Source organism: Taurulus bubalis (assembly GCF_910589615.1).
Source record: "Taurulus bubalis genome assembly, chromosome: 1".
Taxonomy (NCBI): Eukaryota; Metazoa; Chordata; class Actinopteri; order Perciformes; family Cottidae; genus Taurulus; species Taurulus bubalis.
The window spans coordinates 44,234,617-44,249,368 of NC_136589.1; the positions used below are offsets into that span (position 1 = coordinate 44,234,617).

Sequence of the window (14,752 nt, forward strand, 5' to 3'; positions counted from 1 at the left end):
CCTCCTTGTCCTCTGCCACCACCGGAATTCTCATCCATGATCTCATAACCTCCAGACTAGACTACTGCAACAGCATCCTCTACGGCTCACCCAACAAAGTCCTCCATAAACTCCAATATGTTCAGAACTCTGCCGCCTGACTTCTCACCTCCACCTGCCACTATGAACACATCACCCCGGTCCTACGCAACGTCCACTGGCTCCCGGTCAAATACATGATAGACTTTAAAATATTACTCACCACTTACAAAGCCCTAAACAACCTGACCCCTCCCTACCTTTCAGACACACATGAAGCATACACTTCTATACAACCAGAGGAGTGCTACTACTGACTACTGGCTATTGAGTACATTCATGTACTTGTACTGCAGTAGATTCATGGACACACATCACTTCCTGTAGTAATCTTTTATTATTCAAATGTTAGGTTTGGATTTACAGAGTTCACTCAGGTCCTCACAGGGCTGTAACCATGACGACAGGATAAACACTCAAGGAGGAGGCATCCTGCAGGCTGTGCAGCGCGCACACACACACACACACACACACACACACACAGACAGACGCACATGCAAACAAACACACACACACACACACACACACACAGCTGGGCCATTATAATTTAAAACACTGTTCATGCATCACGTCTGCAGAGCGGCCGCCGGATGGAGCAGAATAAAACATAGAAATACAACAAGTGAGCAAATTCTCTGCACATATTTGTGTTTGTGTGTGTGACCTGATTAAAAACACAAACCCTGCTTCAGTACCGAGTAGAAGAACGTTTAGTGGAAAACAGGACTGATTACAAGCAAACTCGTCTTAAAGGCACAGAACACGACGTAGAACGACTCAGGACGTCCCGACCAATCAGAGCATCGCTATGAGGCTCGTATACAAGCGAGCCTATTATAATAATAACATACCACAGACATCATCGTAGATACTCACATATATATTTTACTGGAGGTTTCCGTTGATTGATTGTGATCGAACTCGATGCGGCTGTGTTTGTTTTGTGTGTGTTGGAGTCTCATTTCTTAAAAATCAGCCAGTCCTGAATTATTTTAGCATATATTTACACAAACAACAACAAAAATCCTCACTCTATATGTCATGATAAAAAAAAAAAAACATTCACACAAAAATATAACATTTGAAATAATTATTAGCACCAGTGTATCAGATACAAATTATCGCTACGCAAAATGTACAAAGTTGCATAGTGTTGCGTTCCGCCGGGAGAAAGATATTCATGTGTGTAAAGGGAGGAAGATATTCATGTGTGTAAAGGGAGGAAGATATTCATGTGTGTAAAGGGAGGAAGATATTCATGTTTTGTGGACTTCAGAGGCTTCGTGTTCACCAGTGGAGTGAAAATACTGAGAGAAGTGAAAGACTTTTCTTCTGCTGAAGAAGAAGAAGAAGAAGAGAGGATTCCTTCACGGTGTGGTTTCTGAAAACACGGTTGATTAAACATTAAAATAATAACGCAGCGCTCCAACAGCGTCCAGCCGGACGTTCAGCCGGTTGAAGACTGTGAAGGTAGCTGTCCCGGGGCATGATGGGTAATACAAGTGGACACTTCCTGTCTGTGCAGTCACGTCGGGTTTGTGGTTCTGGTTCTCCTCCGAGGCTCGTCCGCCTCTCGGCACGGCTTCTCGCCGCCGCCGAGTTCATTCTACCGAAACACGTCGCTGCCAAATAAACAGCTGCTTCTCTTTTTAAACAAAACAAAAACAGCTGCTTCTCTTTTTAAACAAAACAAAAACAGCTGCTTCTCTTAAACAAAACAAACGTGAACGTGGCTTAATATTGACTTCAAAGACAAGAATCTGAGGACAAACATATTATATAATTAGAAACTGTTTTGGTAAAGGGCGGCGTGGTTGCCGGCTGTTAGCTGTGAGGCGGCGTTGGGGGCGGAGCTACGGCCGCTCCAGAGACGGCGTGTTGAAGCAGCCCTCCGGCAGCGTGTTCTTGATGTCGTTGAGATTGGAAATGTCGGCGCGGATCTCTCGGATCTGCCGGTCGTAGTCGTGGATCATGTCCTCCTGCGAGCGCGCCGCGTCGTTCAGCTCCGTCAGCTTGCGGTCCAGAGCGCTGTCGCCCATCTTGCCTTTGGCCCTTTTCAGGGACTCGTCGATCTGGTTCAGTTTGCTCAGGTCCACTTTGTCAATGTTTCCTGGAGGGAAGACGAGAGAGACGTGATGATGAGGAACTCTGCATGGACCTGCTCCTTCAGGAGGGAACCCTAACCCTGCTCCTTCAGGAGGGAACCCTAACCCTGCTCCTTCAGGAGGGAACCCTAACCCTGCTGCTGAAGGAGGGAACCCTAACCCTGCTCCTTCAGGAGGGAACCCTAACCCTGCTGCTGAAGGAGGGAACCCTAAGGGGCTGTTCACACCAGACGTGACTTTTAAAAGCGCAGTCGCTTCAAAAACGCCTTGGCAAAAACCTGTGGGCGATATAACTTAATTTACCAAATGGATTCAAGCAGACGTCGCGCTCTTGCCCTTGCTGTGTTGTGGGATGAGGAAAAAGCCCCCAAAAAGCGGAGGTTTTGGGTTCACGATATTTTAAAGAAAAAGGAAAGACGATACCACACGAAAACAGGAAGGAAGTGGTAAAGTAATAAAGCCCGCCTCTTGCTTCATCCGATTGGCTGCCCTGGCCGAGTGTGACATTGATGAGCTGTGCGACTCCGCGCAAGGCGCTTAAAGTTGAGAATATTTTATATATATTTTCACAGGTCCTCACCCAGCTGGTCCAGCAGCACGGTGATGGTGGACAGCACAGTCTTCACGGCGCTCTTGGCCTTGCGGGCGTTGTCCTCGGCCTCCTTGGCGTTGTCCGATGCCTGAGGAGAAGTAAACGTAGTTGAAGCGACACACAAACAGACGGGTTTCCACAGATCTCTCTGGAGGCGGCGTCCTACCATTCCCGCCATCATCATGTCAGCGTCGGCCTCTGCCTTCTTCCGGAGCAGCTCCCGCTCTGCGGCGTCCAGCTGGTCCATCATGTCTCCGACCTGGTTGTCCAGCTCGTTGGTGTCCTGGAAGGCCATCTCTGCATCCTGCTTGGTCTTAGCTGAGCCCTGAAGACACAGCGCTCGTTTCATTCATGCTTCATGACATCTAATACATATATATTTTCTAACTGTAGTCAAGGTTTTATAACTTTAGTCATGGTTTTAACTTTATAACAATTAATGCTCTTCAACAGGTAAAACACCACGACACAACAGTTTGACACATAAACAAGTTGTAACACAAATTATTGTACATTTATAAAATTACACCGCCGAACTGCATGCTGGGTACAGCTCGCCCACTATCACAACAAGAAGAGACAGACCCTTCCGGCCTTTTTTTCACCTACATTCCTCTGGGTCCTAAGTCCCTCCAGGTTTAGCTTCCTAACACCCTCTATGTACCAACATACCCAGCGTCAATGAATAAATGTGTTTACTTAAAAAAGAATACTGTGAAACCACCACAATCGTACAAAATATCGTGATATGAATTATTGGCCATACTGCCCAGTCCTACATATATATGGTCTCTCGGCTCCGTCGTACCTTCTGCACGTTGCCGGCGATCTTCTCGGCCTCCTCCGCCTTGTTCTTGGCCTCTCGGGCGTCGGCGGCCGCGTTGCCGAGCGCCGCCTCCGCCTGCCTGGTCTTCTGGTTGGCAGCCATGATGGTGGCGTTGATGGCGGGGATCTTCTTCAGAGCGTCCTCCGCCGCCGTCTTGTTGTCGTTCACTCGCTTGTCAAAGTCTGCAGGAGGAGAACATCAGAGAGAACGTTTATTAGAGAGAACACGTTTATTAGAGAGAGAGAGAGACAGAGAGAGAGAGAAAGAGAGAGAGAGAGAGTGAGTACCCCTGAGGTCCTCCAGGATGCTCTCGGCCTCTTTAAAGGTGGACTGGCCCTTCTTCGCTGCCTCCTCAGCCAGAGCTTTGGCAGCGTCGGCTCGAGCCAAAAGCTGATCTGCAGTCTGTCAGAGACAGGAAACAGGAAGTGAGACGTCAACAAGAAAACGCATCATAACTTTATGTCACCGTTTCATTTGTCTTTCGAATCTGGCTTTATGTTTTCAGCCGGCTGCGACTCCTTCCGTCCAGTCGACTGTGTGTTAAAGTTAGCCTAGCTTAGCATCAACGTACCTGCTGCTCACTCCTTCCTTTCTCCAGCAGCTTGCGCACTTCCTGCTCTTTGCCCCTCAGGTCGTCTCTCAGGTCGTTGTACTCCTTCTCCGTCTTGTCGATGAGCTTGTCGAGGTCCGACGCCTCCTTCTTGATCTTACTGGCTTCATCCTGACAGACGCAAAGGCTGCTGGGTTATCCACGAGGTCTAGATATGCTTATTATAAACCATCATCTCCTATGTGAGTCACCTTCTGTACCTCTTGTTCCCCGTGTTCAAGTAGTCCTATGAACCCCAAATGAGTTATAATGTTATTTTATACCATCACTTTTATACCATATTTTGATCATAACTATGAACATCCAGCATGATATGAGCCAGATTCCCCAAAAATGCCTCCTTGAGCGGTACCACAGTTTTTCAAACTGTATGGTTCAGGGCCTTAACAACAACCCACATACTAATAAGACACCTTTTTGGGAAGATTAGGACCTGAAGAATCAGAATCTAACAAAGCATTGGCATGTTAGAAAGGATATTCAGTCAAAGAACTGTGTCGTTCAGTTCCGCATGTGCTGTATGACGCGGTTTTAGATAACGTGGGCGGACCAGGAAGGCTTCAGGACTCATAAACGTCCGCCGAAAAAAACTACGGCCATTTTGTGACTTTACAGGTACTAATAGGGGGTTATGAATGATTATTGCTTTGTTAGACTCCCACAAGCCCATAGGGTTACGGAGATGTGTCTGTTAGTGAAATCAGACGTTGTATGGGGTACTTATTAATGGTTTAGTGAAACCTTACGGTCACTGCGACAAGTTCCTGCAAGTACTTAAACTTAACGGTTTATAATTTGTTTAAACCATAGGTCTCTTCTCACAAGGGTTACGGTATTGTATCAATTTAAATAAAGTTAAACAATCCTGTGGTAGCGGAGATAATTAAGTTTCCGTTTTAAAAAACAAGATCCTTTTTAAGTCACCTCCAGGGCTTTGGCGTCAAACGTCGGGACGCTCGTCAGGTTGGCGAAGATCTTCACAGCTTTGTCTCCGGCGTCTTCGGCCTCGGCCTGAACCTTGTTAGCCTGTTTCTCCAGATTCTTGGCCAGCTCCTTGGCCTCGTTGTACCTGGACAGTGTTTACATAAACAGTGTTTACATTCATACTTCAGGGTATATGTATATGTAATATGTGAAGGACGCTTCAATGGAGACGCACTTCTTGTTGAGCTCGTCGATCTCCCGGCTCGTCTTGCTCTCTCCTTCCAGAGTCTTCAGCAGCAGGTTGTGCGCTTTGGTCGACGTGTCGTTGGCGTCTTTGGCAATCTTCTCGATCTGGTCGGCGTCCATCTTGTGCCTAAGACGACAGATGTTCTGTAGTTTAGTAGGTGGTCTAACTAAACTCTGTTCAGAGACAAAGATCCTCTGAACAACAGTAGTCATAAACTCTTTTCTTCACAACGTACTTGTCAGCCAGCGTTCGGGCCTCCTCCGCCAGCAGCGTCATGTTGTTCGGGTCTCCGGTGCCGCTCGGAGGTTTGATGTCCTGCAGACAGAAAGCCACCATTGGTTAATGAGCTCTCGGCGGGCCGCGTTTAGCTAACCGTCGACAGGACAAACAGCGCCGCCACTCACCACTTTGCCGACGGCGTCCTTGGCCTTGTCCAGCTCCTGGCGGGCGCGTTCGATCAGGTCCTCGGCGTCCCGGACGCGGTGGCGCGCGCGGTCGGCCTGCGTGCCGGTGTCGTCCACCGTGCTGCGGATGCTCTGCAGGCGGTTCCACTGCGTCGTCAGAGTGCTGTTGATGCCGCTCAGCCGGTCCAGAAGGCCACGGTCCACATCTGTGTGGGGAAAGGTCAAAGTTCAGGGGCCGGAAACCAAAAAACAAGGCTGAGCTGGTTCCTGACATATCAGTAAGTTATAGAATCTGTAAGCAGACTGGTGTTATTGTTCAGGTGATGATGAGCAGACCTTTGCTGGCCTGCGCCTCCTCCAGCAGCTCCATGATCGCTTTCTCTGCGTCCTGCAGCCGGTCCTCGAACGCCTCGTCGGTGACGGCGTCGCGGCCCGAGCCGAGGCCATCGATCAGGGTCTGCAGGTCGTGCAGCTTCTGCCTCTGCTGGTTCACCTGCACACACACACACATTATGCTTCTGCTCCGTAGGTTTAGCATTTTGTCTTCAGTCCTTGGTTTTATGAACGTAATTATTATTAACCACATATGTTTGCTTTGCATGAGTGGTTTCATGTTGCATGCTTTAATAGTTTAACCCTAACCCGGCTCACCTTGTCCCGGACCAGGCTGTAGCAGGACGGGCACTGCTGGCAGCCCGGGTTGGAGCGGTTGTAGAAGTAGTTTTCCTCACACATGTCGCACCGCGCGCCCACGAAGCCGGGACGGCACTCGCAGCGCCCGACCTCCTGACACTGAGCGGAGCGGGAGCCCTCGGGGTCACAGTCACAGGCTGAGGGCACAAGGAGGTCGTCAGGAGGTCGTTAGGGCACAAGGAGGTCGTCAGGAGGTCGTTAGGGCACAAGGAGGTCATCAGGAGGTCGTCAGGAGGTCGTTAGGTCACGCAGGCAAACAGACAGACAGACACTCACGTTTGCATCCGGACGAGCTGAAGCCGAAGAAGTTGACCTCGCAGCGTTCGCAGTTCAGGCCGGTGACGCCGGGCTGACACTCGCACTGCCCCGACGTGATGTCACACTGACCGTTGGTGGAGCCAATCGGATTGCAGTCGCACCTGTGGAGGCGAGTGGGAGGAGCCGATTAAAACCCCCCGAAAAGCACCAGGACCGGCGTCGTCACGAGGAGAGGAGAGAGGAGAGCTCACCGATCGCAGCCGCTGCCGCTCTGCAGATTGAAGAAGCCGGGCTGGCAGGCGCCGCAGCCGCGCTCCGCCACGTTGGGGAGACACTCGCACTGACCGGTGACCTGAGAGCAGCCGGTCTGTCCACCCACCGTACCGAACGCAGAGCAGGCGCAGGCTGAGGACAGAGACCAGGGTATCAGAGACCAGACATCAGGTTATCAGAGCCCTTAGAGGGGAAGCCGGTGAGACCCTGAACAGGGAACCCCCCTTCTACCGTTGCACTTGTCGGCGGCGCTGCTAGCCAGGGCGTTGCCGTAGAAGCCGTCCTGGCAGCGGTCGCAGAAGAAGCCGTCCGTGTTGTAAATGCACTTCAGGCACTCTCCGGTCTCACGGTCGCAGTTCCCCACGGCGTTGGGGTCGATGTTGTCGCTGCACTTGCAGGCGCGGCAGACTCGGACCGGCCCGCTCTGACCCAGCGGGTCGCCGAAGAACCCGTCGTCACAGAGCTCACAACGCTTCCCTGGAGGGGAGGGGGGGGGGCAAATAAAATCATCTAAAACCTGATGACAGCTCTTTGTTTTCTAGGATATTTTGGACTTTTTCAGAACCCCAAAATGTCCTCAAAGAACACAGGTGTGTATGCGTGTGCGTGTGTGTGTACCTGTGGTTCCTGCGGGACAGTTGGTGCAGACCACCTCTCTGGTTTTGGGCACCACGGCGCAGGTGGCTCCAGCCGGACACGGACACGGCTGACAGTCAGCCGACGACCCGTGGGTGGCGTCGCCGTAGAAACCGTCTTTACAGCGCTCACAGCTGAGGCCGGCCGTGTCGTCCCGACAGTCGCACGCACCTGGACCGACGAGAGACGTGGTCAGGAACCAGTACAACCAATGCTACCAGGCAGATCCCAGTATAACCAGTGTAAGTAACCAGTATAACCAGTACAACAATGCTACCAATCAGCTCTCAGTATAACCAATGCTAGCAGGCAGTTCCCAGTATAACCAGTGTCAATTCCCAGTATAACCAGTAGTACCAGTGGCAGGGTTGCAGGCCTCGCTGTGTCCGTTACAGTTGCAGGGCTCACAGCCGCTGAAGGCTCCGAGCTCTGGACGGGCGCGTCGATATCCCAGAGTGCACTGCTCACAGTGTTGACCCTGGTAACCCTGAGGACAGGTGCAGCGCTCCACCCAGTGGGCCGGCTCACCTGGAGCCCGCCTCGCCGTTACCAAGGAGACGTTGTCAAGGTAACCGGCACCTGGAGAGACGAGTCGTTGTTACATGATGCCCAAGTGATCTTTAATAAACGTGTTGTGTAGTTGTGTGTGTTGTGTTTTTATGTGTTGTGTGATGATGTTGTTGTGTTGTTCATGTGCTGTGTGATGTTGTTATCATTGTTGTTGTGTTGCGTACTCTTCTCGCTGTAGGTGCCACGGATCTTGATGGCGGTGAGGTTGTGGAGGAGCTTCTGGAAGTCGGGGTGGCTGATGGTCGGCATCCAGGGATAGTCTGAGCTGTCATGGAGCCTGAAACACAAGCCAGGCTTCACCGATTCTGACAAGCATGCCAACACCGGGACGACTAAGAGGAGATACCGGGAGGATTAAGAAGAGGTACCGGGAGGACTAAGAAGAGGTACCGGGAGGACTAAGAGGAGGTACCGGGAGGACTAAGAAGAGGTACCGGGAGGACTAAGAAGAGGTACCGGGATGACTAAGAGGAGGTACCGGGAGGACTAAGAAGAGGTACCGGGAGGACTAAGAAGAGGTACCGGGAGGACTAAGAAGAGGTACCGGGAGGACTAAGAGGAGGTACCGGGATGACTAAGAGGAGGTACCGGGAGGACTAAGAAGAGGTACCGGGAGGACTAAGAGGAGATACCGGGAGGATACCGGGAGGATTAAGAGGAGGTACCGGGAGGACTAAGAGGAGGTACCGGGAGGACTAAGAGGAGGTACCGGGAGGACTAAGAGGAGATACCGGGAGGACTAAGAAGAGGTACCGGGAGGACTAAGAGGAGGTACCGGGAGGACTAATGCCGTGTTCACACCAAAACAGTTGCGAAAATTCGCAACGCTTTTTCGCTTCTATCGCGCCGCTGGTGTTTTTTAGTTTTTCGCAACCATCGCTGGGGAAAGTGGGCGGGGCTTCAGTCCCTTTTCGCCGCGAAAATCTCCTTCTTCATTTCCGTTACTCGACCATGGAAGGAGTAAAAAGTTTGTGTTGTAAAGCACCGGGTGACCGCAGACGGCAACTATAAGTTGGTCCTCCATTTTGCTGATGCAACATAGACGACCGGACGGCGGTGACGAGCGGAGCTTCTCAACGCTGATTGGCTTTCGCAACTCCGCGTCATGCGAATTATTCGCTGGAGTTGAAATATTTGAACGCCAGCGAAACAGCGAAAAAGCGGCGTTGCGACGCCGTTTCGCTTCTATCGCGACGCTCGGCGAAAAATTCGCTTTAACGCAGCTGTGCATTGACTTAACATGTAATCTGGATGCGCGAATATTTCGCAACTGTTTTGGTGTGAACACGGCATAAGAGGAGATACCGGGAGGACTAAGAGGAGATACCGGGAGGACTAAGAGGAGGTACCGGGAGGACTAAGAGGAGATACCGGGAGGACTAAGAAGAGGTACCGGGAGGACTAAGAAGAGGTACCGGGAGGATACCGGGAGGATTAAGAGGAGATACCGGGAGGACTAAGAGGAGGTACCGGGAGGACTAAGAGGAGATACCGGGAGGACTAAGAGGAGGTACCGGGAGGACTAAGAGGAGATACCGGGAGGATACCGGGAGGATTAAGAGGAGGTACCGGGAGGACTAAGAGGAGATACCGGGAGGATTAAGAGGAGGTACCGGGAGGACTAAGAGGAGGTACCGGGAGGATACCAGGAGGATTAAGAGGAGGTACCGGGAGGAATAAGAGGAGATACCGGGAGGATTAAGAGGAGGTACCGGGAGGACTAAGAGGAGATACCGGGAGGATACCGGGAGGACTAAGAGAAGATACCGGGAGGACTAAGAGGAGGTACCGGGAGGACTAAGAGGAGGTACCGGGAGGACTAGGAGGAGGTACCGGGAGGAGATACCGGGAGGACTAAGAGGAGGTACCGGGATGATTTCGGGACAACACCGGGGAGATAAAGAAGAGATATCAAGACGACTACCGTGGTAATAAAGGGGAGATATTGGGGTGACATCGTCTGGTCACCCTACCACCGTAATCTGGTCGTTCACGGTGACACTAGTCTGTTCACGGTGGGCAGTTTGGCGTCAACTGGCGTTAACTGCCAGTGATCAAACCAAACAGCCAATCACAGGTCGTGACCAGTGATCAAAGCGATCAATCAGAGGAGGGGAGACACTAGAACACCTGCCGGTCTCACCTGAACACGTATGTCTGCATGTTCTCGTTGGGGTAGGCGTTGCCCTGAGCGATGAGGGGCACCGCCACCCGGAGGCCGGCTCCCTCCAGGACCAGGTCCTCAGCCGACAGCCGGGTGTCCCGCCGGTCGACCCGGAAACTCAGACTCAGGTTCTGTCCGTAGCTCAGCATCTGGTTCCCCAAAAACTTCTCTGTGGAGCACAAATAGAACCGCTCAGCTGTCAATCAAACACCGTGCGACTCTTAACATGTGATGATGAGCGGTGAATAGAGGCACTGCATCAAGTTGGTGTTTAAAACCGGTTCCTCACATTTAAATCTCCCTCCCTCATATATATATCCCATCTCTTCTATCTCATATTCTATCTCATCTCTCATATCTCATCTAATACCATGACGGCTTGTGGAGGCTACTTGCCCTTTACAGCTGCACACTGAAACTTTTAAGACTCGTGTGAGGGAAATTGGAGCAGCTTCATACCGCACTTGTTCTTGTTTTGGTATAAATCCGGAGTTTTTGTCCTGTTGCTTTATCTTTTAATGTCTTTTATCTGTTTTATGTGATTTCTGTGTGTCTTGTGTATGTTGAAACTTTGTCTATGCTGCTATCTTGGCCAGGCTTCCCTTGGAAAAGAGATCATTGTATCTCAACGGGACCGACCTGGTAAAATAAAGGCTAATAAAAAATAAATAAAAACACTGTGGTGAATCATCTCTGACTAGTTAGAAACCAGTTAGTGAGTTCTGTAACTGTGTGTGAGAGTGAGTGAGTGAGTGTACCTGGGGCTACGAAGTACATGGGGAAGTAGTCGTCTGAGATGAGGGACACTTCCTGTCCACTGGGAGACCACTGGACGGAGACACTGGAACCATCGCGCTGCTGACCGGTCCACTGCTCGTCATCTGACACACACACACACACACACACACACACATACGTTACAGCGCTTGACGACAGCGCCACACACGTCTCCGTGGTTACGGTGGAGGGGCGGGGCTACCTCTGGAGAAGGACGAGCTGACGGCGTGGACGCTGAAGCCCTCAGCGCTGTCGCACACCGACGAGTGCTGGAAGCAGAAGCAGGGGGTGCAGCCCTGAGGGTTGCTGGGGTCCAGGTTGAAGAAGCCCAGTTTACACCTACACACAAACACACATACACACATATATATGATGTCTACAGGCCACTAGAGGAGCTTCATCCTCTTAAACTACCTGCTGCTGCTGGAACGGTCAGCAAAGCAGCTCCCGTGTTCTGAGTCTATATGTGAGTGTGTGAGTGAGTGAATGAATGTGTGAGTGAGCGTGTGTGTGTTACCTGTCGCAGCTGAAGCCCTCCACGTGGTCTTTGCAGCGACATTGTCCTGAGTTCACGTCACACTCCTGAGTGCTGCCAGAGGGCGAGCAGGAACACGACCTGAGAGAGAGAGAGAGAGAGAGATCACATGACCATTACACAACCATCACCATAGACCAGTGATTTTTAACCACTGTGCCGTGGCACAGCAGTGTCATGAGAGATAGTCAGGTGTGCTGTGGGAAAATGTCCAATTTCACTTTATCGGTCAAAGAAAATATAATTTAGTTGCCGCAAATAATTTTCCATTGTTGAGCGTCTGAGCCTGCAATATAGTGGCTGGCCTAGTAATTAAATACTCTTCCATGCCAGTAGGTAGCGCAATAATTACCTACCATATATGCTGTATTATGCTACAATGTGACATTCTGTAACTTTTTTGGTTGTTGGTGTGCCGCAGGATTTTTTATTGTAGAAAATGTACCGCGGCTCAAAAAAGGTTGAAAAACACTGCCATAGACTGCACCAGTTTACATGTCTAATCTCTCTAGCAGAGGGCGGTCAAAACTCAGTTTGACTTTTTTTTTATATTTCTGCTAAACAAACGGGGAAGTTATTGGAAGCTGGATTTATTTGTTTCCATTTCTTTATGCTAACAGTTTCCCCCTGCTTCCAGTGTTTGTGCTAAGCTAGGCTAACACACACCCAGGCTGCAGCTGGAGATTAATTTCATTATTGATAAATCTGCCCGTTAATTTTATGATTTCTAGTACTCTGTGGTATTATTACTTTTCCTGCGACAGAGTACTTGTACTTGTGTAGTTTGTACAACTACTCTGTTACAGTAAAAGTACTAATACCACACTGTAAAAATACAAAAAGTAAAAGTCACAGGAGGAATCAATGAACTAATTGATTCATGGACTGTCTCAGTTGTGTACCACAAATACACAAGCGTGTATAAATATGTACTTCCTGTGTGTAAAGTGTACTTCCTGTGTGTGTTACCTGCAGCCGGCCTCCGTCAGGCTGTGGAACCCTGACTGGCAGCGGTCACACTTCTCTCCGGTCACGCCGGGTTTACACGCACACACTCCTCTGCTGTCACACTGAGGAGACTCCGAGCCTGCACGCACACGCACACACACACACACACACACACACACACACACACACACACACACACACACACACACGCATTAACAAACCATTAAGGTGGAGGCGTTTCGTTTTCCCCGGATGTCCCTGAACTCACCCACGGTGTTGCAGCTGCAGGCCAGGCAGCGGCTGCCGCCGGCGTCGCGGTGGTAGTGGTCCCGGCAGCGCTCGCAGCGCGGCCCGTCCGTGTTGTCGGAGCAGCCGCTGCAGCGACCGCCGTGACCCGAGGCCCGGTACAGCTCGGCATCAAAGACACACGAAGAAGACTTCCCATTGCAGTCGCAGGCTGAGGGAGACGGGAACCATCAACACCAGTACTACAGTACAGTAGTACAGTACTGCAGTAAAGCAGTCGTATCTGCAGTAAAGCAGTAGTATCTGCAGTACTGAGTAACAGAAGCACTTCCTGCAGGATGGATTCACTGGACTGGGTCGCTCCATGAACCCTGTTGGTCATGCATCTGTGATAAGAATGTCAGGAACTACAGCTCCCACAATCCCCCCCCTGGGGCCGTCATGACTCCTGCTAAAGCTCCTCATGTGATCTGCTTCAGACCCAGCTGTTCCTTCAGCTGCTGTTTTAATGCTGGAATGTTTCAGTTGGAAGAGTTTACAACATCTGCAGTAAAGCGGCGGTATCTGCAGTAAAGCAGCGGTATCTGCAGTGGTATCTGTAGTAAAGCAGCAGTATCTGCAGTAAAGCAGCAGTATCTGTAGTAAAGCAGCAGTATCTGTAGTAAAGCAGCGGTATCTGTAGTAAAGCAGCAGTATCTGTAGTAAAGCAGCAGTATCTGCAGTAAAGCAGCAGTATCTGTAGTAAAGCAGCAGTATCTGCAGTAAAGCAGCGGTATCTGTAGTAAAGCAGCGGTATCTGCAGTAAAGCAGCAGTATCTGTAGTAAAGCAGCAGTATCTGCAGCGGTATCTGCAGTAAAGCAGCAGTATCTGTAGTAAAGCAGCGGTATCTGTAGTAAAGCAGCGGTATCTGTAGTAAAGCAGCAGTATCTGCAGTAAAGCAGCAGTATCTGCAGTAAAGCAGCAGTAAAGCAGCGGTATCTGCATTAAAGCAGTGGTAAAGCAGTGGTATCTCTAGTAAAGCAGCAGTATCTGCAGTGGTATCTGCAGTAAAGCAGCAGTATCTGCAGTAAAGCAGCAGTAAAGCAGCGGTATCTGCAGTAAAGCAGCAGTATCTGCAGTAAACTCACGCAGACAGTCGTTGGAGCTGTCGGCGCTCGCTCTCCTCCACGGCCGGTCGTTGTAGAACGGTTTGCAGACGTTGCAGTCGTCGCCGTCCGTGTTGTGTTTGCAGTTACACGCCAGCCGTCCTCCGCTGTTCTTCACACACTCGCTGGCATGGCCGTTACACTTACACCTGGCGGCACAGAAACACGCACACGTTACACACAACTGCACCACACAACCCTGTGTCTGTGAGCCATCAGGTCAACCTCTTCCCTGCCAGAGACAGAGGACATGACAAGCTCTTCCTGCTGACATCACATGTCTTTCCATCTCTCAGTTTTATGGCATGACGTTGGTTCCGATAAGGTTTTTCCGCTCCGTGCTCTGAGTGAAGGTTTTGCCAAACCTCCTCGGGGAAAGAGCCCCTCTCGACACGACGGGACTTGATCAGCACCTTCACTTATCGTCTCAGGTGTTTCCTGGCAGAGAGCGCTGGAAAAACTGACGACGAGAAGGAAAACTGAAGAACGAAAGAGGCTGTCGACACCGTGTTCGAACAATAATCTACACACAAATATAGATATGTGTCTATGTATATAGATATACACATATCTACAAGGAGCTCTATCAAGGAGAGTTTCACGTCCACCACAGGGCTGGAAGTCTGGAAACGTTGGAATAAATATGAGGGGTCGTAAAGCAGGAAGCCTCTGGGCTGCTCCGATTGGTCGAGGGGCTCTCAGGTGAGCGTGTTCAGGTGA

General features: G+C 50.6%; 1 protein-coding gene across 1 annotated transcript in view; it reads right to left on the reverse strand.

Moving 5' to 3' along the window:
* Positions 1 to 402: 402 nt before the first annotated feature.
* The window catches only part of lamc1 (laminin, gamma 1), a gene marked incomplete at its 5' end in the record, with an annotated part of 33,151 nt that continues 18,801 nt past the window's right edge, over positions 403 to 14,752 (reverse strand). The window contains 25 exons of the mRNA XM_079214617.1: positions 403 to 2,188; positions 2,764 to 2,863; positions 2,942 to 3,100; positions 3,584 to 3,783; positions 3,889 to 4,003; positions 4,173 to 4,322; positions 5,136 to 5,280; positions 5,371 to 5,508; positions 5,618 to 5,697; positions 5,787 to 5,992; positions 6,123 to 6,279; positions 6,438 to 6,616; positions 6,756 to 6,898; positions 6,989 to 7,142; positions 7,242 to 7,487; positions 7,629 to 7,817; positions 8,004 to 8,225; positions 8,381 to 8,493; positions 10,360 to 10,549; positions 11,139 to 11,261; positions 11,360 to 11,496; positions 11,675 to 11,773; positions 12,662 to 12,779; positions 12,909 to 13,097; positions 14,015 to 14,181. Of these exons, the coding sequence (XP_079070743.1) occupies positions 1,932 to 2,188; positions 2,764 to 2,863; positions 2,942 to 3,100; positions 3,584 to 3,783; positions 3,889 to 4,003; positions 4,173 to 4,322; positions 5,136 to 5,280; positions 5,371 to 5,508; positions 5,618 to 5,697; positions 5,787 to 5,992; positions 6,123 to 6,279; positions 6,438 to 6,616; positions 6,756 to 6,898; positions 6,989 to 7,142; positions 7,242 to 7,487; positions 7,629 to 7,817; positions 8,004 to 8,225; positions 8,381 to 8,493; positions 10,360 to 10,549; positions 11,139 to 11,261; positions 11,360 to 11,496; positions 11,675 to 11,773; positions 12,662 to 12,779; positions 12,909 to 13,097; positions 14,015 to 14,181 (3,976 nt within the window). The 3' untranslated portion in view covers positions 403 to 1,931. The remainder of the gene's footprint in view (positions 2,189 to 2,763; positions 2,864 to 2,941; positions 3,101 to 3,583; positions 3,784 to 3,888; positions 4,004 to 4,172; positions 4,323 to 5,135; positions 5,281 to 5,370; positions 5,509 to 5,617; positions 5,698 to 5,786; positions 5,993 to 6,122; positions 6,280 to 6,437; positions 6,617 to 6,755; positions 6,899 to 6,988; positions 7,143 to 7,241; positions 7,488 to 7,628; positions 7,818 to 8,003; positions 8,226 to 8,380; positions 8,494 to 10,359; positions 10,550 to 11,138; positions 11,262 to 11,359; positions 11,497 to 11,674; positions 11,774 to 12,661; positions 12,780 to 12,908; positions 13,098 to 14,014; positions 14,182 to 14,752) is intronic.